The sequence below is a fragment of the Cryptomeria japonica genome, chromosome 10 (genome assembly GCF_030272615.1).
Source record: "Cryptomeria japonica chromosome 10, Sugi_1.0, whole genome shotgun sequence".
NCBI lineage: Eukaryota > Viridiplantae > Streptophyta > Pinopsida > Cupressales > Cupressaceae > Cryptomeria > Cryptomeria japonica.
Genome location: NC_081414.1, coordinates 544,342,750 through 544,369,736, shown reverse-complemented (window position 1 = coordinate 544,369,736; position 26,987 = coordinate 544,342,750). Strand labels below are relative to the sequence as shown.

Genomic DNA, 26,987 nt, shown 5'->3' with positions numbered 1-26,987 from the left:
ACCCTTGGTTGCAGGAGATTTCAGGTACAACGCCACATGAGTGCGAGGGTCGTCTTCACCTGGATTTGTAGGTTTGAGTGTACCTCTTTAATCCTTAGAGTCGGATTAGGTGGTCGTAAGACCCTAGTTGACCTTAGTCGTGCTCAAGTGAGCATCGTCAGTCACCGTCGGTAATCCCTTTTTGTTCGGGTTTGCGAGTCGTCTGTTTGGTTGACCTTCTCAGTTTGCGTGCTTGGTGTGTATGGTTAAATTGATTAATTAGTCCTTAGTAATTATTTTGATTATATATGTGTTTGTGCATTAAAGATAAATGGACTAGATCAATCGGGATTTTGTTATGCAATTTTTGTTGATATTGGATTGCTCATTTTAAATTGCGAGTAAGTTCAATTAAATGGGTGATTTGAATATTAAATGCATTTTGTATATGTTGTTGAAAAAGAAAGATTTAATTTTTAATTGAAATAGAAAGGTTAAATTTCAGTTGAGTGAGGAAATCAATTTGGAATTGAAAGGCAAGTTTAATTTGTTGTTATAGATAGAAAAGAATTATTTTTGGGAAGATTATTTTAAATAAAAAATTTTAATTCCAAGAATGGAATTTTGGTCAACTCTTCCTTATAACCTAAAATTTTGGGAAATTTGGGGGGGAATATTTTTGGAAAACATTTGGTTGGAAAGGGATTTTGGGGATGAAATTTGGGGATTCTGGAAGGAGGAGGAATTCTTGAGCTTGCAGGTGGGGCTCTTCAGTAAATCTCTACCAGGATTGCGTATGAAGGTAGGATTCTAAATTGTTTTCTTGTTGCCAAAAGAATTTACTGTTCTGGTTGGAAGAAATGAAATTGTTATTAAAAAAATCAGTTTGATTGATTAATAGAGTAGAATGGAAATAAGATCTTGAATTATCCCTCCTTGATTTCATTCTTTGTTTTCAAATCAATTTCTGGTTTGCTAAGAATGATTTAAAATAAATAAAATTGAAATTTAGTTGGGGGTTTGGCAGATTAGATGTTAAATTTGTGAAGATCAATCTTATTTGGCCAATATGTTGTTGGTTTTGGAGAAATGTTTTCCCTTTCCTGATCTGGGTATTTTACAATTGCTTATGAAAGAATAAAAACCAAAAAAAAAAAATTATTTATTTCAGTCTCTTTGAGACTGTGTTTTTTTTTCCTTGCTGTGTATGAAATTTTTAACAGCAAATTTTAAAAAAATATATATATTATATTAAACGGAATTTAACCATGCGTGGAGTTTGGTTATTGGCGGATTTGGAGGGACGGTATTGCCAAGGCCCTCGACCCATGTTTGGGGAGAGCCAAGGCTTCCCTAAACTTGGGGAGAGGCCTGCGGGAGGCCATGTCGTGCTCTCCACGCAGCCTAGGCTGGGTGGAGACCACGTCATGGTCTCCCCAGCGCTTCCTATGGGGAAAGGGAGGCTCGCGTGGGAGAAGCCCACGTGGCCCCCACGTGGGTCTGCCCTTGGAGTTTTTTAAATAAGTATTTCATGTTTTTTTTATTGTTTTTTTTTATTATTAAAAAAAATAAAATAAATAAATTTGTTAAATTAAAAGTTTTTTTTTTTAAATAAAGTTTTCAATTATTTATTAATGATTATTATATATATTATTAATGGAAATTAATATATGTATATAAACTAATCGATATTTAATTTGAAATTTGTGCAATGCATTAATTATTAGTAAGATATATTTTATTAATAAAGATTAATAATTATATATTAACTAATAATTAACTGGGTTATTGTGCACTATTAGTCGTTAATTGTGTATATTTTATTTATCGTGGAATAATAAATATACTCTTTAATTAACAGTTAATTTTTGGATTCCCTTATATATTTATATTTCCGTGATCCGTATAGAGCAACTGGGCTTGGAAATATGATACTGTAGAGGTTGGTTTCGAACCAGTATGTCAATGATGTTTTGATTGGAGATTAAATATCTTATTTAATTGATTAATGGTTGTCTGAGTTTTATTAATATGAATTTGGTTTAAGAACTCATTATGGCTTAATATGTCTGTTCGATGCTTTGAACCTTAGAGAGTTAGAAAACCAAGAACAACCTATTCCTAGATGAGGTAGATAACTGTAATCTGATATAGATCTTGTAGAAAACTTGATCGACTTTTAATGTTTAGATCATTTCGGAAAGATTGTATCTGTTGAATATTCCTATGCGAGTTTAATTTCTGTATTCGCTTTTGCTTATGTAATGGCAAGTCGTGCTTTGTTTGTTAGGACCCTGTCGTATGGAATGATTTGGGGTACCTGTTTCAGTCCTCGGTTCCGAGTTGACTGTTGTTTTGTGGTAGTGTCGTATTTGGTCATATCCTTTGTGTGGGTGTCGAATGATGATTCGTGTTTGACTCGATGGTTGTTCCCTCCTTCTTGAACTCTGTTCGTCTGACCATGTGTATTCCTTGGGTTTTGAGTTCGTCTGAGTATAGTCTAGTGTCATATGGGAAAGTAGCTTTCGATTGGGGGCCGCGCCCAAAGTGGCTGCTAGGTAACCCGTCGAAAGTGAGTCTAATAAGTGATAACCTAACAGTAGATTAGAATGTAATCTCTAAGTGAGATAAAATTTGCCTCACACATGGGACGAGTGCTAACATAGACCCGACATGCTGTGAGAAGGCCTGAAATGGCAAACCATCATCCTTGTCTTCACGAGAGGATGTGTGGGTCCACATGAGGCTTGGATGGGCCGGAGGCTCAGATTTGGTTGCCAGGGTAACCCAATGTATGGGGCCGGGACCTATGAAGACCTACCATGGTAACCGTACCAGGTTGTGTGATGACACTTGTCCCTACGTTCACTAGTGTGTTGTCGTTTTGTCCTGTTAGGAGTACCTTTGTGGGTTGTCCTTTTGTCTCTGCCCTTGTGAGTATCAGTTTCATGTTAGACCTTGGGTGGTGATGGCTCAGTCTTATGGATGCTCTTCTGGACCTTTGTCTTAGCTTTGATTATGTTCAGCTGGATCCTTTTCTTTTCCGGGATCGTTTATGTATTAATTGACCGATGTGGTCATTTGTATATTGTTTATATTTCGCCTTGATGGCCGGATTGTAAAGGTGTAACCTCATGTATTCTTAACTTTATTATTTATCAGAGGGGTCTTGCAGTTGAGCAGACCCGGAGATGTAGCCCTTTAGGGGTGAACTCCGAGATCATTATGGTGTTATGTGATGTTATTCTCTTATGTTTCCCTTATTCAACTTTATCATGTATAAATAGCTTATGTTAGAATGGATAAGTGGATAAATGGAATTAACTTTAAATACTTATATGCAGTCCTTTCTTGAATGCCTATTTTGATCGAATGCATAAGTGGTTTAGATGAGATTTATCGTAGATGCATGTATGCAATCGTCTTCTAAAATGCAATAAATCGGAGTATGAAAGAATGTAACTTAGAGTAATGGAATATATTCAGTTGTTGTTAAGGAAATTAAGTAAGCTTGAAAAGATCTCATATGTTTATGATGAAATTCTAGTGTGTTAGAATATTAGATGTATGGCTTGTAATTTTAAATGAAAAGCTTGAATGAAGATTATGAATAGATCTTAATGGATGAATCTTTGCTTGTGATTTATATTTCCATCTTTTGAAAGAAATTATCCTGATTAAGAATTATCTCGTTATTAAGATAATCGGCTTATTGGATTAATTGTGTGAGTTAAGTGAATTGTGAAATTTAAGTAATCTCGTTGGGAAACTCTTTAGGTGTTAGTTGATGTCTTCCGCTATGTAATCTGAATCTTTGATATCTTGTTGTATCTTAATGTGGTGTAACTTTTTTTTTTTAAAAAAAAAAAAAATTTATTGCACTCTATTCTTGTGTTGTGGCTTATCCCTTCGGGGTTTCTTGGCGGGGCATTACAAGAATCATGATGATAGTGATACTCCTTCAACATCATGACAACAATATTTCCAACTGTAGACATCTAAAATTGTCCTAGCTTAATTAAATAAATATTTTTTATTTAATTATTTTATTCCAAGTCTTTTAAATTAAATAAATTCTTATTTATTTAATTAATTTACTTATCCTCTTCTAGCCCTTTTCCTATTTAAATAAATATTTGTATTTATTTAAATTATTCTTTCCCTAAATTAAAAAAATATTATTTATTTAATTCGTCCCACTTCCTCTATTAATTAAATAAATCTTTATTTATTTAATTAATTCATTAGCTTTTTCCCTTCTATGACACATGTCATTTATCTCTTAATTTTCCTCTACCTACCCCCTTCATTATTTTATTATTTTTCCTAACTACCCTCTTATCATTTTATCATTTTCTCTACCTACCCTATAATCCTAGCCGACCATTTATTTATTTCACCTCTTAATCTTATCCCTCCATTTTTTAAAGTGTCTTTTATATAAGAGGATTTTTTTATCTTTTCAATCCTAGTCAGCAAACTAATCTAATCCAGCAATCTTCATGCAATCAAGTGACTACACAACCACAATCCGTTCTTTGTTGAGCTCTTGTGCACATACAAAATCTGAGAGCCAATATATCAAACAAGATCAATGGAGATAGGATACAATGAAGATTGAACCCTACTTGGCATGTGAATGGTATTATTGTTTCAATGTGTTGATTTGCATGTTCTTAGGTTTCTTCATTAGTGTATGGTGAATGTTTTATTGTAGAACTAGGGTTTGTTGTGGTTGGATCTTTATGGTTCTACAATATTTTGTCATCATTCATTTTTCACCTCACACACCAACAATATCACCCTTTATCATTGATGGCAATCCATAGAAAAATAATTTTTGAATGCAACATGAACATAATTCTCCCCTTGACTATAATACTCCCCCTTTCTTCAATTGTCTCCTTTTGATATCAATAGAAAAGTCTTCATGGAGATGAAATATAATATAGTGAATAGCTCCCCCTAAATGTATGCTTCTCTTTAGGAATTCAGTGACTATATGAGAGTGACATTACTCTCGATTTCTTCCTTAAATACTCAAATGTCACTCTAGGAATGGGCTTTATGAAGATATATATAATTTGTTCATTTATGGCAACATACTACAACTTTTCATTATCTTTTGCAACCTATTCTCTTAATAAATGATACTTGATAGGAATGTGCTTTTTCCTATAGTGCATAACTAGAATCCTTAAAATATTAATTGCACTTGTATTGTCACAAAGTGTTGGAATAGGATGATGATATTCTACCTTTATGTCCTTCAATTCTGCTTCATCTAAAGAACTTGTGTCCAACATGATACTGTTGTTATATATTCTTCCTTTTCTATGGATAAAGAAATGAAAGGTTGTTTCTTGCTTAATCAGGGCACTATATTGTTTCCATGAAAGAATGCTCATCCACTTGTGTTGTTTCTATAATCAATACTTCCACACCAAATTTGCATTTGTGTATGCTACTAGGGTGAAATTTTCACCTCTTGAATACCACAAGCCAAAATCCAAAGTGCCCTTAGATATTTAAATATTATTTTTATTGATTGCACATGACTTTATTTTGGTGTTGCTTGAAAACATGCTACCATGTCAACTACTCGCATAATGTCTAGTCATGATGTTGTTACATATAGTGGGCTCCCAATCATTGACCTATATAATGTTTGATTTTCTTCAATAGACTAATCATCTTTACTTAATTTACAACTTGTGTACATGGGTGTGTTAATTGATTTGCAAACTTCCATCTTAAATTTCTTCAATATTTCCTTGATGATTTGGTTTGTGCGATAAATATGCCTTTTTCAGATTGAGAAATTTGTAAACAAAGGAAGAATGATAACTCACCAAGCATGTAGACATCTCAAATTCCATTTTTTTTCCTTTGTGAACTCTTGGCACATTCTATTACTACTACCTCCAAAAATGATGTCATCAACATAAACCACAACAATCAAATTATTGTCACCTTCAGTCTTCATGTAGAGATTACTATCTATAATTCCTCTTTTGAAGACTTGTTGAGATATTTGTCAAGTCTTCAATATTGGCCTTTGGAGGCTTTCTTTGGCCCATAAAATTCTTTCTTCAACTTGCATAATTAATCCTTAATTTTTCAATAATAGAAATACTTCCTACTATTCAATGTTTACTTATTCCTCTAAATTACCATTAACAATGACATCCATTTAATAGACTTTAAATTTATTGGAACAAGAAAACACCTGAAAATTTTTAATAGCTTCTAATCTTGAAACAAGAGAAAATGTTTCTTCAAAATTAAGCCTTCAACTTCACCATTACCTTTACAAACTAACCTTGCAATGTTCCTAACTACTTGACCATATTCATTCAATTTAATTCTTAATACCCACTTGGTACTAAATACTTTATTATTTTTTGATCTTAGAACAAGTTCCCACATGTCTCATTCTTTTCAATTTGATTCACCTTTTCTTCTATAACAATAGTATAATGTTTGTCTTCTCTAGCTTATGAAAAGTCCTTAGGCTCTATTTTATATATCAAGGATAAATTTACATGTTTTGATGCACTTTCTAAACCTCTACTAGTCTGTATCCTAGTATTTTTGTCGCCTAGTCCGTATCCTAGTATCTTTGTTGCCAAAAATTAGATTTTTTTAGTGATGCTTCTAAACAAATCTAGATGGTTTCTTTGTATCTATTCGTCCTTTTCCTTCTTTTCCAACTTCTTCTCCTTCCTTGTAGCTTGAGTTATTACATTCTACTTCCTTGTATGTTGAGTCTTATAGGTGATCATTTGCTTGTATTTTCTCCTTTTGATTACTTGCTTAATCCACTTTTATATTTGCACTTTCTATAGTCATTTGCAGTATTTTATTGTAACATCTATAAGCATTTCTTCTTGAAGAATAACCAAGAAATATGCCCTCGTTGAATTTTTAGTCAAATTTTCCCAAATCCTCGTCATCTCTTCTAAAATAGTACTTGCTTCTAAAACCTTTGAACTACTTTTTTGTCGATGGTCTTCCCTTCCATAATTAATAAGGTATGTTTCTATTGTTGACTCTAATTTTTCCTCTATTCAAAATCTAGAATTGTGTTAATTTCTTCTCTCTAAAACTTGTCTAGTAGATTAGAATCATTCAACATTGTTATAGCCATCTCTTTTATGGTTCAATTGTTTCTTTCTACAACTCTATTATTTTGTGGAGTCCTTGCAGCTACAATATATCTTTTATTCCGTGATGCTCACAAAAGCCTTCAAAATCATTTCAGGTAAGCTCGCCTCCATGATTTGATCGCAAACACTTCATCTTCAACCCAATTTTATTTTCAACCAAGACTTTAAAATATTTGGACTTCATGAATGCTTTATATTTTTCCTTTAAGGAAAGTAATACATGTAATCTATAAGTAATAATTAACAAGAAGTATGAAATAACTCTCACACAGTAATCTTTGAGTTTTTGTAGGCCAACGTAGGTTTGTATGAACAAGCTTCAATGACCTTCTTGTTGATTACTCCTTTGATTTGAAGCTTTCTCTTTTATGTTTCCCATGCTGACATTGCTTCCAGAGAGTATTTTAAAGTTTTGAAATCTTCATCATATCTCTTGCAACTTGTTTGGTGTTTATTTTCACTAGATTATCAAAGTTTATATGGCCCATTTTTCTATGCCATAACTAGCTTTCATCAATTTGCTTCATATAACATTTTCCTCTCTTGATCTCACTGAGGATGTACAAATTATTTGTCGATCTATTTTCATCAACAACAAATTTTTTGGTTCTTGACTGAGTGTTCCCTTGATCACACATTTGACTCACACTAAGAGTATTATGCTTCAAACCTTCAACATACAAGACATTATCTATATTTGTCTTCCCAGTGTCAAGAATAAGAGTGTCTTTTCTTGTTATCCTTGTTGTAGTATTGTCTCTAAATTTTATTGTAACTCTATTGACTTCCTTCAAAGGGAAATTTTCTCTTGTTCTTGCCATACAGCTTGAGAGTCCACTATCAATATACCATTGTTTTCCTTCATTTTAGGTATGAAAGGCTATTTTCACAAGCATATAATTTTCCTTCTATTTTTTTTATCTTTCTTTCTTTTCCAAACTATTGTGGATTCTTCTTTTTCCTTTCCAAGGTTATCCTCATTTTTTATGAGGTTCCACAAAATCACTTCTACAAGAACCTATTGTATGACCATAGTTGTTGCACTTATAGCACATAATGTTGAAATTCAGTAAGGGAAAAAATGAGTTCTAGTCTCTCTTTAAGAACCTAAAATAATTTCTTTCTCATACCCTACAATATATTACTTTATGACCAAACTTGTTACAAAAAAAGCAATGACTAAAGAAAGAGTTTTGGAACTTGGTCATGTGAGACAGCCTTGGAAGGAAAGATCTTCTAAATTTTTCATTGTTCTCCTTTCAAATCATGTAGGTATTTTGTGGGATATCACTTTCTTCTTTCTTGGTACTATGACTATTGATGGAGCTCATAAGTGCATCGACGTAGCCTTTAGGCTTTTCTTCATTTACCTTATTTGGTAATTTTGTAGCCTTAGAACTTGAATATTGTTTGGTAGTCTTTTGATTTTCCTCAAAGCCAAGACTAGTCTTAATGAATGGTGATATTTGGGAATTGATAACATCCTCCAATATTTTGGTGTTTTTCCAAACTTTGTGCTTCTATTCAACTAGGTAGTTGCTTCATCTAGTTCTTTTCTCAAAGAAACAATTTCATATTCTAGCTTTTTGTAGTCTTCTTCCTTTGTATTTAGCTAAATTCTCACTTCCTCTTCTATCCTTTTTGCCTCTTCAAGTTGAAGCCTTAGATTGATGATGATCTATTCTCCTCCTTCAAGGATTTGGAATTTCTTTTTTCTTCAGTCACAATTTTCTTCTTCATATTTCTATAGCTGTAACTTTTGTTTTGAATTATTTTTTACGAGCTTCTTGATTTTTATTAAGGCACAAATGAGTTATTCTTAAAGATCCACCTCTCCATCCATTTTCACAATTCCTTCATGTTCTGAATCCATTTTATCTTTTCCTTTTTCTTCATCTTCCAAGGAGTCATTATTTGCCTCTATCGCCATGAAGAGAGTTTCTTCTTTATCATTGTTGAAAATACTTTCATCACTTTTTTCAGATAAACTACTATCTTTTTTGGAATAGAGGCTTTTATTGTTCTTGCAAAAGTTCTTTTCGTGTGTACCTTGTTTGTGACTCTTTTTTTATTGATGATGCCTATTTCCTTTCTTCATGTTATGATCTTCTTCTCGCTATTATCATCTTCTACCTATGGACACTTAGCAGCAAAATGACCTATTTTACCACAATCAAAACATTTGAAGGGTAATTGATCTTTATATTTGTCAGATCCTTTCATGATCCTTCTCACAAAGTTGGCTTTCTTTGCATCAAATTTGTTGTTGGAGTTATCACTTGATATGGGATATTCATTTCATCTTTTTGGAAGCTTTAAAGTTTCCTTCTTGATTTGATGGCTTCTCCTTTTCAATCCTCATTTCATATGTCGTGAGGATCCCATGCAACTTGTCCATATGCAGTTTATAAGATCTATCGTTTCTTCACTGGAAAAAACTTTTGCACCAAATCATAAGGTGTGAGACATAAGCACCTTTGGCATGATCATAGAATCTTCAAACTTCTCACCAAGTCCGCAAATGGTTTTGATTTCATCCACATGAGATAGGCTACAATATTTCCAGATTTCATCTTCAAGCTTTTTAATTGTCTTCTATGGGTTCAAATATTGAACTTTTTAACTTTGTCATTGCCTTCATAGATATTCTTGAGTTTGTCCCAAATTTCTTTCACTGAATCACAATGCATTACCTTGACAAACTCTAATTCATATAGACCACACAAGATAGAATTCATGGCTTTTGTGTTGTTTTCACTGGCCTTCTTTCTAACAAGATTTGTCAATCGATTTGATGGAGCTATATAACCATTCGCAACTGATTGTCAAATATCAAAGCCAAGAGCCACTAGATAAGTTTGTATTGTATATTTTGTTTCGTCAAACAATGGAGCTCTATTTGAAGAAAACCCTTCTTGACTCTCCATGTGTGCTTTTGAGACCTACCTTCTAGCAATTAGGTTATTCTTGAAGGAACCCACTTTGATACCAACCTATGAGCACACACACTTATTTTCAAAGGGGGTTGAATCAGTATAAGATAAAAAAAAATTACTTATTTAAATCCAACAACCATGAAAATTGAAACCATATAAGATCTACTATGAGACACAAGATTTATATGGAAATCCTTTTGGAAGAAAACCAGAGAGAAATTACTGCTTGGATCTATTGTCCAAATCTACTAAACAATAAATTTTTCTTTACAAATTTGAATAGGCACCAACACACTGGAGACACCAATCCCCAACACTAAGCACCAAATTAGCAAGAGACATCAATCTCTTCTATTGAGAGGCACCAACCTCTAAATGAACAAAACTTTTCCTTCTTGAAAATAGATTCTTCAATGGATGAAGATCATTTGAATTTCCTTCATAAAATTTTCTCACAACTTCTTCATATATACTCTCTTCAAAAATCTGTTCAAAATAGGAACGTATGACTTTAATTGTGTGCTTTCATTTAACCCCACACAATTTTTATTTATATCTTCCTTATGCATCTTCACCAAAGGGAGGCAATCCTAGAAAGGGGGTTGGCCTAATTTGGAAGTAATAAATTTATTCTATTTTCCCAAAGGGGGGTGACCAAACTAAGAGGATCGGCCCATTACAACAACCCTTAAATAATATTATAATTATTTTTAATCATCTTGAGAAGTGGGCATCCAATTTGGATGAGGTCGATCAACCCAATAAGGTCAAGATTTAAAGTTTAAAATAAAATAAATAGTAGCAAATATTTTTATTTGATAGCAACAAATATTATCCTTATTTTTGTTTCATTTTTCTTGGCATGTTGATTCTCATTTGATAGTAGCAACATGATGGCAATGATACTCCTTTGACATCAATAAAAACAATATTTCCAACATGATTTTCATTAGTATGATGGATCCAACATCTTCATATGTTGCTCTAATATGTTTACATTATTATGATATGTTTATAGGGATCTATAGCAAATTTCTTGTTGATTGTAGTAATTAATTTTATAATTTGTTCATACTATCAACATTTAATTTTCTCAAGAATATATGTTACTTTACTTTTCCATTTAAAGTTTAACTCATTACTTAAGTCACCCTTCTAGAACATTTTAATATCTAATTTGATGTCTCTAAATAGTGAAAATATGTGACAAAGTTAAATAGTGAAAGCATGTGGCAAATGGACCATGTTTCGCCTACTAAATGCAATCATAAGGAAATAAAATCTATCTTAAGCACAAGACAAACTATAGAAGAATATGCACTAGGTTGGTCTTGTGGCTAAGTCAAAATCACTAAATCCTGCACATTAAAACATGCTTGTGAAATATAAATAAAATTTATAATACTTTATGTAGCGATCTCGAAAACCTTATGTAGCATTCCAAAGAATTCCATATAACAATCTTAGCAACGTTTTGTAGCATATACAAAATAACTTACAATACATACAAAAATTCTTATGACATTCTTAGGCAATGTCCAACATATATAGAATTTATGATGTAACATATATAAAAATTATTATGGCGACTACAACACAATATGCAATGCCCTAAAACATACAAAGAACATACTACATTATATAAAGAAATTTCTACAATATATGAAGGATGTCATTAAACAAATTGTAGCACTTATCCCACATCAATATAAAAAGAACCTACATCATCCTATAGTACTTATCTTGTAGAAACCTCGACGGCCTACAAAAAATGTCAAATAGTAACCTACAAATCTCATGTAGTGTTCTACAACAACCTATAGTATTTATTTTGTAGCAATACAAAGAATGTCTCATAACACACTACAATGCATGTCCTATAGAAATATAGAGAACATCTTGCGACAACCTACAAGTCTATCAAAAAATACCTTGAAGCATCTTACAAAAATATGTATCAAATTGATTAATAAACACCACCAAATAGTTTTATCAATGCTTCCTTTATTAGTTAGCTCCATCTTACAACATAATCATACATAAACACTATTGATTATTTTATTAACCCTCTATATCTCATCTTACAACATAATATCTATGATGACTCCACATTAGTTAGCTCCATGCTCTAATCAATTAACTACTCTTCAAAACCTAATCAAAGAAGGTGCTCTCATCCATTATTATTGGTGTTGGTGTGGAAGCTATTACTTCCATATCTTCTAGATTTGTATACTTTAAATAGTTTAAAAAGATTACGTAGATATAGTTGTGATGCATTTTGGTTATTTTCATTTCATTGAGTGTGATTTGTGAAATTTTTCATGTTGCAAATCTACTATTTTTGTTCTAAAGTGTTTATTACTATAATACTTGAAACTTATAGGGTTAAAGATGAACCAATACTTCATGAATAGAACTAATCCATTGAGAAAGTAGAACCCTTCTTAAAAAATTGTGTATCTCACCTACTACTAAAAAGATGGTTAAAAAAATAATCATCTTGGCATCATTTTCTCTTTATTGAAATTAATATAATTCTAATTTGTTTGAATGTCATTCAAGACTATTAGGATTAGGTTGTGTCCACAATCTGCATGAGAATGATATTTCTATCAAATCCAAAGTTGTCATTCTATTTCATTCATTTTGGTTCAAAATTTGAGGGGTTGTCATTTTGAGATTGCATTCATTTTATCTCTCAATAGGAAAGACATCATAAGAATGTGACATGCATAATCTTGTAATAAAGATTTTTATTGAGGATTAATCATTGATCAAAATCTAGGTTAAATTTGGAATAAGCAATCATAAAGCAAAGAGTGAAGAGTGAATATGTCTTGACCTCTTCTCAATGAAAATTATGAACTAATATAAGTATGAGAAGACCTAATAAAAGATGGATTAGGGGAGAAAGAATTGAAAGAGAAGTTTATATTTAATTTCTTAATTACTAGAAGCATCTAAGAGAATATCCTTGAAAACAATAATATTTATTAAAATCTATATATAATTCCTTCTCCATTCTCTAAAGATTAATGTGAGATATTTTCCTCTTATGAGAAAAAAAAAATTAAAAGAAAAAAAAAATCTCTTTATCAACTAATTCTACTAACCTATAGATTTTGTTTGTCATGCATATAATTCATTATATATTATTTCAAATTTCTTATTTTATAGCTGTCTTAAGAAGATAAATACAAGCTTGAAGCATTTAGATTATAAGATTAATATAATAACAAGCATAATGGCAAAGTTATTTTTTCCTTCCAAAAGTTAAAATATTTTTTCCTTCTAAAAGTTAAAATTGTTTTGGTTTTGTTTTGGTATGCAAGTCTTAACAGAAAAGTTCCCCTGATATATGAGCTTGAGATCATTTTTTTTTTATAAGAATTGCCTTTTCAAATGATACATTTTAAACTATAAAATTGTATTATAAACCTTTCTTATTATTTTTTTTAATAATGATATTTGTCAATTTTATATTTATGATTTTTATTAAAAAAAAATAAGTCAACACTATAATGGAAGACTCTATGAAAAACACTTTTCAATCCCATAATTAATAAGCAAAATAATTAAGAGATACTTTAAATAAAATCAATAGATAAATATATCTAATACACTACAAAAAAATAATTACAAGTTTTATAAGAGACAATTATATTACATATATATTTTAACTATTTCAAATTATCATTCCTGTTATTACACTGAGAGGCATTCCTATACAGTCACAGCAGGGGGACTGAAGGATAGAATAAAAGTGGAATATTTTGTGTAAACCCAAAAGAAACAATTAATATTCTGGCAGTTACGTTTTCAAGAAGTTGGATGGTCATTTGATAATATTTTATTTTATTAAAAAAAAAACACATCTACATTACCATGATTACTTATTTTTCATGAGCTGTCAATAGTGATTACTAAAATTGTGTGTATTTGTAAATGCAATATGAAACGGTTATGAAGTGGTTGATTGTAGTTCTCCATGCATGCTACAATGCTCAATACACAATATTAAATACTCCACAATTTGATCAATGGATTGCAATATTTGCAAGGGAATTCTTTGGCAAGTTCTCTTATTTGCTCAATGCAAGAGATTGATTAGCATTCAGCTTGAATAATCATAAATTATTATTTTCTTATCCAGGTGCTCTGATTCACATTTACCTTGCATAAGTAATGTGTTTCCCGTGTGCTCAATAAGGAAGGAGGCATCGCACTTTTTCTTTGTATCGTTTTAGTTTTCTATATGCCCTGACTTCTGGTATATACCTCTTTTTGTGCTTGATCTATTTATTCTTTGTTTGTGAGCATTGTTATTTATATTGTGCGTTTTTTTGTTTTCTTGGTTACTCCTATTAACAGTTTGCAGAACAACAAATAGGTCTTGCAAAAATTTTCAGCAAGGGCATGTATAGAAGAAACTTGGTATTATGTTTCACGGGTATAAACCTAAAATCATATGGTATTACATTTATTTGTTGGCTCAGATCCCCAATCATCTCGCGCATCACTTGGATTTTATGTTTTTTGCAAGATTGGTTTACTTGTGCGATCTCCACATTCTCCAATGCCAAGCTAATCTTCTCCAAGGATTTGTTCTGTGTTTTCACAATTTTTCATCTCATCAAGAAGGCTTGGTAATAAGATCAAACCCCATGAATTTAGGGAGATGCTAAAGGAAATTTGTGTGCTCAATCGCATCTTCAATATTGGAGACTATATTTCTACCATAAAATGATTTAGGGTTTTCGATTTTCTATGTATTTTAATCACTTCTTGTAGTTTCCGATTTTCTGAAGAATTGACTATTAGTATGAGTTTTAATTTTGATTTAGATGCCCCACCTGTCTGCGTTAATAAACTAGGGGCATCTATTCCTTTTAAATATATTGTGTTATCATGGAACTCCATTAAGTTTTCTCTATATTCATTACAATCTGATTCACAAATAAAGAAAAAGTATTGCATTTAGAAAGGACTATATTATACGATTCTTAAATTTATGTTGTCAATTGATTTACAAATGGTTTGAAATGAAAAATGCAAGGAACGGGCAAGAAAAAAACAAGTTGCAACTACAATAATGTAGAGCACAAGTTAAGAGAGGATTGCATGCTTGTTGCCCATGATTTAATTCATTAAATTTGATTGATTAGAATAATAATATATTTTATAATTATATCATTTATTAAAATTAAAATATTTTAATATATTTTTTTATGTACAAAAGTAAAAAAGGTTTCATTTATATCTAAATTTAGTTTTAAAATTTGATGATTTATTTAATGTTTAGAAAAAATAAAATTTATTTAAATTTTATAATTTAAAATGAATTGCATGCCAAAAATAAATAAATAAATAGAAATGTTACTTAGGAAAAATATAGAAAGATTCTATTTACATGGGAAAAGCAAAAATAGAATAGATATGTTGCTTATATATCTAAAAAAAATTAGAAAGGTTTTATTCATATCTAGATTTTAGTTTCAAATTTGTTCTTAAATTAATTGTTTATTTATTTATAAATTATAAAAAAAAGTTTAATTTTATAATTTAAATTGTTTTGCATGAAAAAAAGAAATTTATTTTAATTTTATAGTTTAAAATGATTTTCATGCCAAAAAAAGGTAAAATAGAATAGAAAGGTTCTTATTTACATGCAAAAGGAAAAATATAATAGAAATGTTGCTTATATATCTAATTCAAATTTAGAAAAAATTTATTCATATCTAGAATTTAGTTTCAAAATTTATTCCTAAATTAATTGTTTAATAATTTATAAATTAGAAACATAGTTTAATTTTATAATTTAAATTGATTTGCATGAAAATAAAAAGTATCATAGATTTTTGTCTTTAATCATATATTTTATGTATACTTCATTAAAAAAACCTTATAAATGAAAAAATGTAACTAAAAGAAAATAAAAACATCAATGACTCTGTAAGGTAAGACATGTGTAAAAGGTCAATTAAGCTTTTAGAAATTACTATTATAATTTAGGGGTAAGTTAAGATTAGGGTTTAATCAAGGAAGGGTATAATTTTTTATTATAATTAATATTAGAGTTATGATTTGAGATCCATAAAATGGTACAAATATAATTTATATCTAAATAATTATTTTAGAAAAACAATCATTGAAAATAAAATTATATTATTTATTAATAATTCATCATCTTAAATTTTAATAAACTATACTTAAAGTATTGTGTAATTTTATCTTTAATGGTATATTTATGTATAAACTGTATTGTGTAATTTTGCTTTTAATCATATATTTATGTATACTTTATAAAAAAAATAACCTTATAAATAACTAAAAAAATATAACTAAAAGGCGATAAAAATATCAACAACCCTTTAAGTTAAAAGAGGTGTAAAAGGTGAAATGAGCCTTTACAAATTACTAATTGAACCCTAATTGTACCCTAATTAACTCTAATATAACCTTAATTGAAACCTAGTAACCTAACCCTAAAATTAATCCTAACCTTAATTAAACCTTATCTTGAACAACAATATAAACCCTAGCATAGTCTTAACCCTTAACTCAACAAGTGACATTGACCTTGACCCTAATTAAACATTTATGCTAATGTAACCCATAACTTAACCTAACCCTAAATAAATTCATCCTTATTAAATATTAACCCTAACCTTAAACTCAAGCTTTATTATAGAACCCTAACCCTAACAACATGTTTTATCCTTGAAACCTAACCTTATTTGAATCATAAGCATAAGCATAACTATAATCCTTAGCCCTAACCCTAACCATAACACTAATTGTAACACTAAACCTTAACCCATTTAATCTTAACCCTAACCTTAACCATGATGTAAACCCTAACCCTAACCATAATCTAAACCCTAAATCTAACTCTAACACTAACCCCTAATCCTAAACCCTAAACCATAATTATAATCCAAACTAACCTAACCTAACTTAACTTTGACCTTATCCCTAATATCTATGCTAATGTAATCCTTAACCCTAATTAAACCTTAATCGTAACCTTGAAAGTGAGCCTTATTATAGAACCCTATAATTAAACACTACCTACAACTTGAGCCCTAACCCTAAACTAAACACTAACCGTAGTTGAACTCAAATCCTAATTGAATTCTACCTGGAACCATAACCCTAATTGAACTCTAATCCTAATTTAACCCTAACCCTAACACTATTGTAACTGAAGCATAACCTTAATTATAACCCTATTTGAAATCTATTACTAACCCTAAGTATAATTTAACCCTTGTCAAAATCAAACCCTAACCTTGACAATATCTCCAATCTACACCTAATTGAACCCTAACCATAAGTACTGACCATACTTGAAACCTAAACATAACGCAACCCTAAACCCAGTTGTAACCCTAAAATTAAACCTTAACTACAACTTGAACCCTAACTTAACCATAATTGAACCATAGCCCTAATTATAGCCTAAGCTTAACCCTAAACAAAATCTTAGTATAATTTCAATCTAAGCCTAAAATTAACTCTAATCTTAGAATTAAACCCTACCTATAATTTGAACTATAATCTAACCATAATTGAACCCTAACCATAAACTAAGCCCTAACCCTAATTGAACAATAATTATAATCATATTCTAGCCCAAACCCTAACCCTCAATTAACTTTAATCCTAATTTAACCTTAACCCTAATGTAATTGAATCATAACCCTAATTCTAATGTTGATTGAACTCTAATACTAACCCCGACTATAGTTAAACACTTACCATAATCAAATGCTAGCCTTGATAGTATCCCTAATCTAAATTAAATTTAATCCTAACCCTAATTGAACCTTTGGGTTAACATAACCATAACCCTAATTAAACCTTAACTCTAACCTTAAAATCAAGCTTTATTGAAGGAGCCTAATCCAAACATCATGCTTCATACTTAAACTCTGACTACATTTGAATCCTAACACTTACTCGAAGGGTAATAAAACCCTAATTAATTGAACCCTAACCATAAATGAAAAATTATGTCTATAACCTTATTGAATACTAATCCTAATCTTAACATTGATTCTAACTAATCACCTACCCTAACCCCACATATTAACCTAGAATAGTAACCTTAATCATAACCTAACCTTAACACTAACCTCAATATAGCCTTATATTTGGCCCTAATATAACCCTAATTGAACCCTAACCATAACTCAACCCTAAACTTATCCCTAATCTTAACCCTAACACTAATCATGATTTTAAACCTAACCCTAAACACAATCATAACAATAACAATATCCCTAATCCTAATCATAATCCTAACAATAACCTTGAACCCTAGCCATAGAAACAATCCTTTGTCCTAACCCTAAAGATTAACCCTAACCCTAGCAATAATCCTTTGTCCAAAACCAAAAGCCTAACCCTAACCATAGCCCTAACCATAACCCAAAACCTATCCTATCCCTAACCCTAAACCTATATCTTAACTCTAAACTAATATCTTAGCCCTAAACCCTAACCCTAACCCTAACAATAATGTAAACCTAATCCAATCATATACCTAAGCATAATCCTTAGCATCAACCCTAGATGCTAACCCTAACCCTAACTACTATATTAAATCCTATCCTTAAACATAACCAAAATGCTAAATGTAACCCTAACCCTAACCCTAACCATGATGTAAATGGTAACCCTAACCCTAACTACTATGTAAACTATAACCCTAAAATTAACCCTAACCCATACCCTAAACCATAATTCTAACCCTAAACGTGCGTGTAACCCAAACACTAAACATAACCCTAATCCTAACCATGATGTAAACCCTAACCATAATCCTAATCCTTGACCCTAAACATAATCCATAAACCATAACCATAACCCTAAACCCTAATCCTCATCATAATCCTAACAATAACCCAAACCAATCAAAACCTAACTTTAACTCTCAAATTATTGCTAAATATGACATAAACCCTAACCCTAATCAAAACCATATTTCTAACTATGATCCTACCATGATCCTAACCTTGACCCCAACCCTAACCATGATGTAAATCTCGACCCTACCCATTATTTAAATCCTAACCATAACTTATCCCTAACCCTAACCTTAACCCTAACCATAATCATAACCCTAACCCCTAACCCTATCCCTATCCCTAACCCTTATTATAAACCTAAACTTGACCCTAAACTTCATCTTACTATAATTGAAACCTAACTATAGCCTAACCTTAAATCCCACTCTAATCCTAGAATTAAACCCTATTAAACTATATTCCTAAACTTAACCCTAACCCTAATTGAAATTGTAATTTTAATTGAACTCTAATCCTTGACTAATATTAACCCTAATCTAGCCAAAACCCTAACTATATACTTAACCCCAACCATAACCCTAACCATAATCCTAAACCTAAAGCAAAAGTGAACCTTGATGCTAACCCTACCCATTATCTTAACCCTAACCCTAGCCCTAATAATGATGTAAACCTTAACCCTAGCCATAATACTAACCTTAACCCTAACACTAAACCCTAACTCTACATTAAATAATCATAAATCAAGGCGTAATCCTAACCCAACCCCAATTATAATCATAACCCTAACCCTAACTATAATTATGGTTACCCTAACCCTAAATTTGATATAAACTCTAACCATAATTGAAACACTAACAATAAACCCTAACCCTAACCATAACCATAACCATAAACTTAACCCTAACCATAACCATAACCATAACCATAACCCTAATTGGAATCCTTAACACTAACTCTAACCATAATCTGAAAACTAAACAAAACCTTAACCTTCATCCCAACCCTAACCATAATATAAACCCTAACCATTATCATCACCTTGACCTTGAAACCTAACCTTCATCACAACCCTTACCCTAACCCTAACAATGATGTAAAACATATCCTTGACCATAATAGTAACCTTAACCCTAACCCTAACCGTAAACTTAACCCTAACACTAAGCCTAACCCTAATCCTAACAGTAATCTTAAATCCTAACCCTAAACATAAATCTAAACCTACACCAAACCCTAACCTCGATGTGAACCCTAACCAAAATACTAACCTTAACCCTAACCCTATCTGTAACCATAATAGTGAGCATTAAATAATGTTTTATACTATCATTAAATAAAAGTTTAATAAATATCTTACAATTTTGTATATCAGAGATATCAATTTTGTATATGCTTTAATCTTGTAACACATAAATATTTATTAAAAATAGTCTTAATGGATATATATACAATTTCATATATCTCCACATAATAATATAATAACATTATAATACTATAATATAATTCAATTCAAGAAAAAGATACTATATAATTATATATTGCATTTACTTTATGTTTTTCATGTCGCGTCACCCAACTGCTACTAGCTTATATACCTTAAATTTTAATTTAATCTATATAAAGTACGCCGAGAGATATCCTTCTCGAGGCGCCTATTTTTTTTATCAATTTTACACCCTAAAGTCAAATAGGCGCCTCGAGAAAGATATCTCTTGGCGTACTTTATATAGATTAAATTAAAATTTAAGGTATATAAGCTAGTACAATATTACTATTGTTCCAACGAGCTAAAACTAAATCTCAAGACTTACGTTTTGATTTTCTAAATCTGTTCCTTATTCATAATCGCTAAGACATTCTACTAAGATTATTTTTATAATTTACCTATAGCTTTAATATTCTCTATACCGCTACTGGAAGAAACTAGGAGAAAGTTGCTACTTATTATCAAATGTAAACCTATATTCTCATTATTCTTTTCTATTCAAACATCTGATACATGTCATTTACTTCATAGAGTTATCTCATTGCTTTGCGGTATACACTTCATATGTTCCCACAAATCTCAAGGCCAACTTTTTCATCACCAAAAGAACAGCAAAGATTTTCAAAAACTTGGAATTTTGTTGGTCCTCGGTTTCGAACATGAATCCAAGTGCAAAGAAAAACGGTTCCTCATAAAGTACTCAATTTTTATTACCAAACTAATTTCATCAACTTTTGTTGTCTCGTTATACAAGTTAGTATATTTCTCCACTCGTTACAAAAATCGTTTATTTATTACATTACAACACAGGTTAGTAAGTATTCTTCTTCGTGCATCACAAATCATTGAGGTGAGCCCAAACGTACAAAACCTGTAAATTTTAAACACAGTTTAAATGCAACAAAAAGGTTCCATATCAGGGTTGGGTTACTCATCATAACTCTTCATTCTACATATACGGAAATTTCCCACATGTGAAAACTACAAAAAAGCCTTTACATTGGTACAAATATCAGAAGTTTTCTAAAAACCTTGATCCCTGATTTAGAAGAAATATGCCTTTAACAAACAAGCATCAATGTTTCCCAACAAAAAATGCAGCCATGTAGTCTACGCAATTGAGCTGTTTCAAATATGACTGTCACCCTATTTCGCTAATACGAAGTGCCTTGGAAGTCCATTGCTACTGTCTTCACAAAATGGATATTTGGCTAAACAAAATATATTGCATCTGGCAGCTTAACTTTTAACATTAAAAACTTGTACGGAGCTAACATGTTTGCTACAACAGAAAAAGATGTATATATTAAAGATCCTTTACATTACAATCAGAATAACAGAGCCCTAAGAAATGAATTCTTCATTGAAGACGCAAGGTCGCAAATAACCATGCATCCCTCAATTGGTTACTATGATGAGAACCACAAACTTTTGTGGATAGTAATTGAATAATAGAAAAGTATACCACTTTTGCATTTCATACAAACTAAAATCTCCATTCAATGATCAAGTATATCATTAGCACATGAAATTAGGACGCTGTGGTGAAGGACCTTTAAGACAATATATTGCCATGATAACTGAAGTGTAACAATTCAAAAAAGCAAAAGTACAAGCTTCTAGGTGGAAGCCTGAACACAAACAAGATGATCTGCAATTGCTCCAATGGTACAATGACCATATCCATCTTCTCAAGTCTGCAGTTTCATAAAATCTAACTGACTAGAAAAGGTGTTCAATCTTACTGTTTATCAAAGAAGGAAGAAAGGGGCACTGGCCCATACTCCTTGCTTTCATCGCTAGAATCATCACTTGAACTTCTGGATTGTCTCTGTCGAGACTTCCGTTTTCTCTCTTTCTTGGACCTCTTCGACTTTGATCTCTCTCTTCTAGATGGGTGTCTTTCATCATCACTACTTGACGAATCCAAATCAGAATCTGATGAACTATTTCGATGCCTCTTTCTAGAATGCTTTAAAAAAAGGCAACAAACACTATTAGTCAGCTAATTGCAAATAATAAATCTTCAGTTCACAAAAACACAGATAAAAATAATAAAAAAACATGGTGTTGCATGGTTGTTTGTGATGAACTTGTTTTCCATGTTTTGTTTGGTGTACAATTTTAGTGTTTATATAATGAAGCCCATGTTCCTGATAATTTTTTAATAAAATGATTATTCCATGAACTCTCTGAATAGAATAAACGACATCTTGATCATTGTATATAAAATAAAAGATATGGTGCAAACAGCTCAGGAAAATTAAAATCTGGAAATAAAGTTGTAGTTATACTTGTATTTCTATCCGCTTGTATGTGTTCAAGTGTTGGCTGTTCAATATGCTCCTACTTGCAATAATACGAAGTTTGAATACCCACAGTTTCCAGTGTGGCAGATGCAAACCCAGTGGAATTTGCAGACTATTAGCCAACTGTAGAATTTGTAGAGATGGAGAAAAGCCAATCAAAGGTGGCTTCATTCTTTTAGGGATGGTGCAAGACAATCCTTTGAAAAAGTCAATAAATCATTGCTTCAAAAGGGCCTAATCTCAGGAATATCTCTTGTCAATTCCAGCAACTTCTAAGGCCCTTTCCTGCAATCAGAAACCAGCCAAAACCTGATTCAACACTCTTTAATACAGGCTGGGTATGCATCTGGTTCAGTCTTAAAGAAACTTGATTTTCGGATTTGTTGTTTTACACATTAACAATCCTAGTTTAGTGTTAGGAATCCATAGCGTTTGACCCTGGTAGAGGAACCTGTTCATATGTACCCCTTTCAAACAAAATAATCAGGTTTAGTTCAAAGCGAGAAACGATTACCTGATTTGTGTTTCCTGATCTCAATCCTGTAAGCTTGGTGTTATGACATTGATATTTTCATTTCCATCTGAAAGTAGACAAAATGTAGTAAACTAGCACCTTGCGTTAAGATCTAGGTAGAAATAGAGTTAGGAAAGCAAATCCCAAATGAGAGAAACCAGATATTTACATACAAGCAACAGAATCAAATTCTGGGCTATGATAATGCTGCTTTCAGAAGTCAATGGCAACAGGAGCAAGGTCACTAACCTATGCAATACACAATAAGGAATCACAATATAGATCTTATGAGAAACTATAAGACCATATCCAAACTGCCAAGAGAAAAAGAAAACATCAGTTCGGACAGAGATGCATCATTCAAAGATATATGAGGAATCGTGGAAGATTTTGATTTAGACATACTAGAGTAAGTGGTAGCAAGCATTTTTGTTGAAGAGAATTCAGTTGGAAGTAATTTTTCTACATGCTAAATTGCTCTTTTCGCAACAATCCCTCACTGCCAAAGCTTTTGTACTAGTTAAATATGACTTTAATAATCCCCTATCATTGATCATGCTAATCAAGATTCTTGGGTTTTGTAGGCCTTCAACTAGCCTTGAAAAGTTAAAAAATAACTTTGATGCATGCACTGAAAGGTTCATCTATCTTTCACAAAACTGTACTAATTTCCTGATCTTTAAAATTTCACATCCTCATTCCAATGTGCAGCTCATAAAAATCATTCTACATACATCCGATGAGATCAAATTGCAGTCAAAATTTTCAATGTGTAATTCATAAAAAATCACTTAACATTGCATTAATATCAAATTAATTTATATATGAATCAAAGATTGATGCGACCACATATTGATTGATCAGATTGTTTATTACAGATATACACTCGTCACATGATTTCATAGAGCATATGCCACAAGCATGAGATAAGCAACAGGTGTCTATGGCAGGCAAAGATTGGTTCCCACAATTTCGAAAAGTAAAGCTTTTGTTCCACAGAACATTAGTCCGATGCTTCTGAGATCACAAACCCACCACCGTACACTCCTTCTCCCACAACTGCAAACAGACATAGAAGCATGTTCTCAAGTTTTACTGGGGTCAGTAGCTAGAATCGAGCAATAGTTTTGTGCGTGGCCCTCTAAAAACCCTCGATTGATTTCATCCCTCTCAAAGCAAGCTCAATACATCATTGGACATTGGCTCGACTTCAATGTCGACTGAGAGCAAATAAGTTATTTCGTGTTCTAGCATCTCCCTAGCCAAGCAACTATAGTCACAAGCCGAGGCAGTTCCGTGCAGGGAGGTCTCGTTAGGGGGCGGTCCTATCCAACCAACTAAGCACTATAGTTGGAAAAAAGGGGGAAGTTGGGCAGAAAGTTGAGATTGGCAGCGCCCTAGTGCGCCAGATGAATTCTCGGGAAAGGGCTGGGCTGGAACAGTGAGAAGCGAGTAAGAGGGGAGCATTTGCCAATTACGCGTATCTCGTCGGATCTCCACGTTCCCTATCCAATTCTCAATTCCGGACTTTCCGATTGGGCGGACAGGGCTAGCAGGCGTACATTAATTAAACCCCCCCCCCCCTTACTATTTAAAGGGGGGCTAGCAAGCTGATTAATACTGATGATAGGGATTATGCACAGACAAAGACACCAGTATCAGAGGTAGCAAAGGCAGATCCAGTACTAGTACCTCAATCCCACAGAACACCTGGCTCTGGCTATCTGCTGGGCTCCCGGTCCGGCATCTCGTTCGTTGGGGTTTCGATCGACAAGACGGAGAGATGGATTCACAGCCATTAATGGCATTCCTTGCGGGGACTTAATTATTCTGCAGGGTGATAAATTAGGAACCTTGATTCTAGAACTATTTTAGTTACTCTAGCCCCCCTTACCCCGATCACCGATCTCGTAAACCGACGTATCTCTGGGGACTCCTTCGCACAATAAGAGACCGGTTGCTGTTGTCGGCAGAATGATGGGATGCCATTATAGGATTTTCCACCGCTTTTGGTTGTGGTCTCACTGTTGCTATCTCACACGATGGAGATAACACGATTGAGAGCTCCCTCCCTTACGAAAGATTCAATACCAAGGCCTAAATAGCAGCTCATCCCATTATTAGCTCAGTCAAGCTCGTCCCATCAATAGTTCATTCAGCCGGTTTCATTCAAGTAGCAGCATTATAAGGTTCAATCAATCGTAACTGGGTAAACTACCAGGAAGACTATGGAGCTAGACCTGTGAGAGTCGTGCCCGCAATAATAGGATAGATCCACCCCCCTTTGATAAAGGCGGCAATCCAGGGTTCCTATGGTTCATGGGGAATTAAAGGTGAAGTGCTCAAATAATCCGCTTTTCTTAAAAAGCACCAGTTCTGCTTTAGTCCGGGTGATGGACACCACCACTCAATATTTAGGGCAGTTTGCCAGAATTGCTATCTCCTAGCCGGATACCGATCCCTAATAAGATGACTAGATGAAGCCCCTTAGAATAGTAGGGCAATCCATATAAAAAGATCTGGTATGCACATCTGGGTTTCGATCCTGATCTAGATGGATAACAGCATTTGCCTCTGAAGCACCATGGTGGCGCTTTTTCTCGGTCCATTCCTAGGTATGCATACATAAGTTGTGATGTTCCATCATTCCTGTTAGTTCCTGGGAGATTGGTCCCAGGATTTGTGAGTGTTCCAATAGGCTATGTACCAACTTCTGCTCTGAGCATTCCTACTTATGATGTTCCTACAGGCGCATTAATGAACATCTCGCCCCATCCCCCCCCCCGGCTAGATTGGTTCCAGCCGAAGCATACAGATAGTGTGTTACCAAGAAGTTGATTTAAGGGCAGCTGAAGCTGTCGATGCCATTCATTTTTCGAACCAGTGTTTCGTGCCTTACGCAAATTATCGAGCCCCAGAGAATGCAAGATAGAGTTCAGGGCGGGGGCGGGTTTGGGAACATCGACCAGGTCGAGAGCCTTGCCTTGATGGAGATGGGTGAGACAAACAAAGCACATTAAGCAACGGGTGCTGCAGCAGCTCTCGTTGGCAATGCATTAATATTAATTCGTTCACGCTAGTCCAATCACAATGTACTCATAGCACCAATTCGCAAAGGGTCTGGAAATAGCATTAAGCACGCAACTCACTCAGCGTGGGATTCCAACAACTGGAATGGGGGCCTCGTCATTTGGTAGGTGGTCCATTCAACGCCTTTGTGTCATTTATGCCATCTTTCATTAGCCACGATCTGATTAGGCCACGCCCGTTAGACATCCATCCGCCCTTCATCTGTTCCCGCCCTATCCAAATAATCTGCAAGCCTTAAGGCATAGCAGTGAGTCGAGAAAGAAAGAAAGAGAGGGGGGGTTAAAGCTATAAGGGCATATAGACTATCTCGCCCAGAGACACGACACCTTCTTCAAGCAATTATGGATGGGAAGCTATAGCAAGAAGGCAAGCCCAGAGAAGGTAGTTCAATTCAAGTTACCAGCTTACCAGAAGGCCATCCTTCCCCGGTTGCATATGTAGTTTCTAGTATTACATGAAGATTGTGCGTTGCTAGATAGATTTCTTCAAGTTCCCGCCTACAAGGGGTTTCAACCGGATGGCCGATCGAGCGAGGAGTAATGTATCTATAGATATCCATCCCTGGACCATAGGGTCTAGTTGCTGAAACAACACGGGGAAGGTTGAGTCCTATTAGGTGATATGAATGATGCATCCATCCGTTACGAACCACATCCCCGAGGGAATGACTTAATTCATCGACAGG

The 26,987-nt window shown here is 33.0% G+C and overlaps 1 protein-coding gene across 2 annotated transcripts in view; it reads right to left on the bottom strand.

Annotated features, from left to right (window-relative positions):
- Positions 1 to 21,667: 21,667 nt before the first annotated feature.
- Positions 21,668 to 26,987, bottom strand: part of LOC131060773 (uncharacterized) — a 50,993-nt gene continuing 45,673 nt past the window's right edge. For both annotated transcript variants that reach the window (XM_057994159.2, XM_057994160.2), the window contains one exon: positions 21,668 to 22,361. In XM_057994159.2, the coding sequence (XP_057850142.2) occupies positions 22,131 to 22,361 (231 nt within the window). In that variant the 3' untranslated portion in view covers positions 21,668 to 22,130. The remainder of the gene's footprint in view (positions 22,362 to 26,987) is intronic.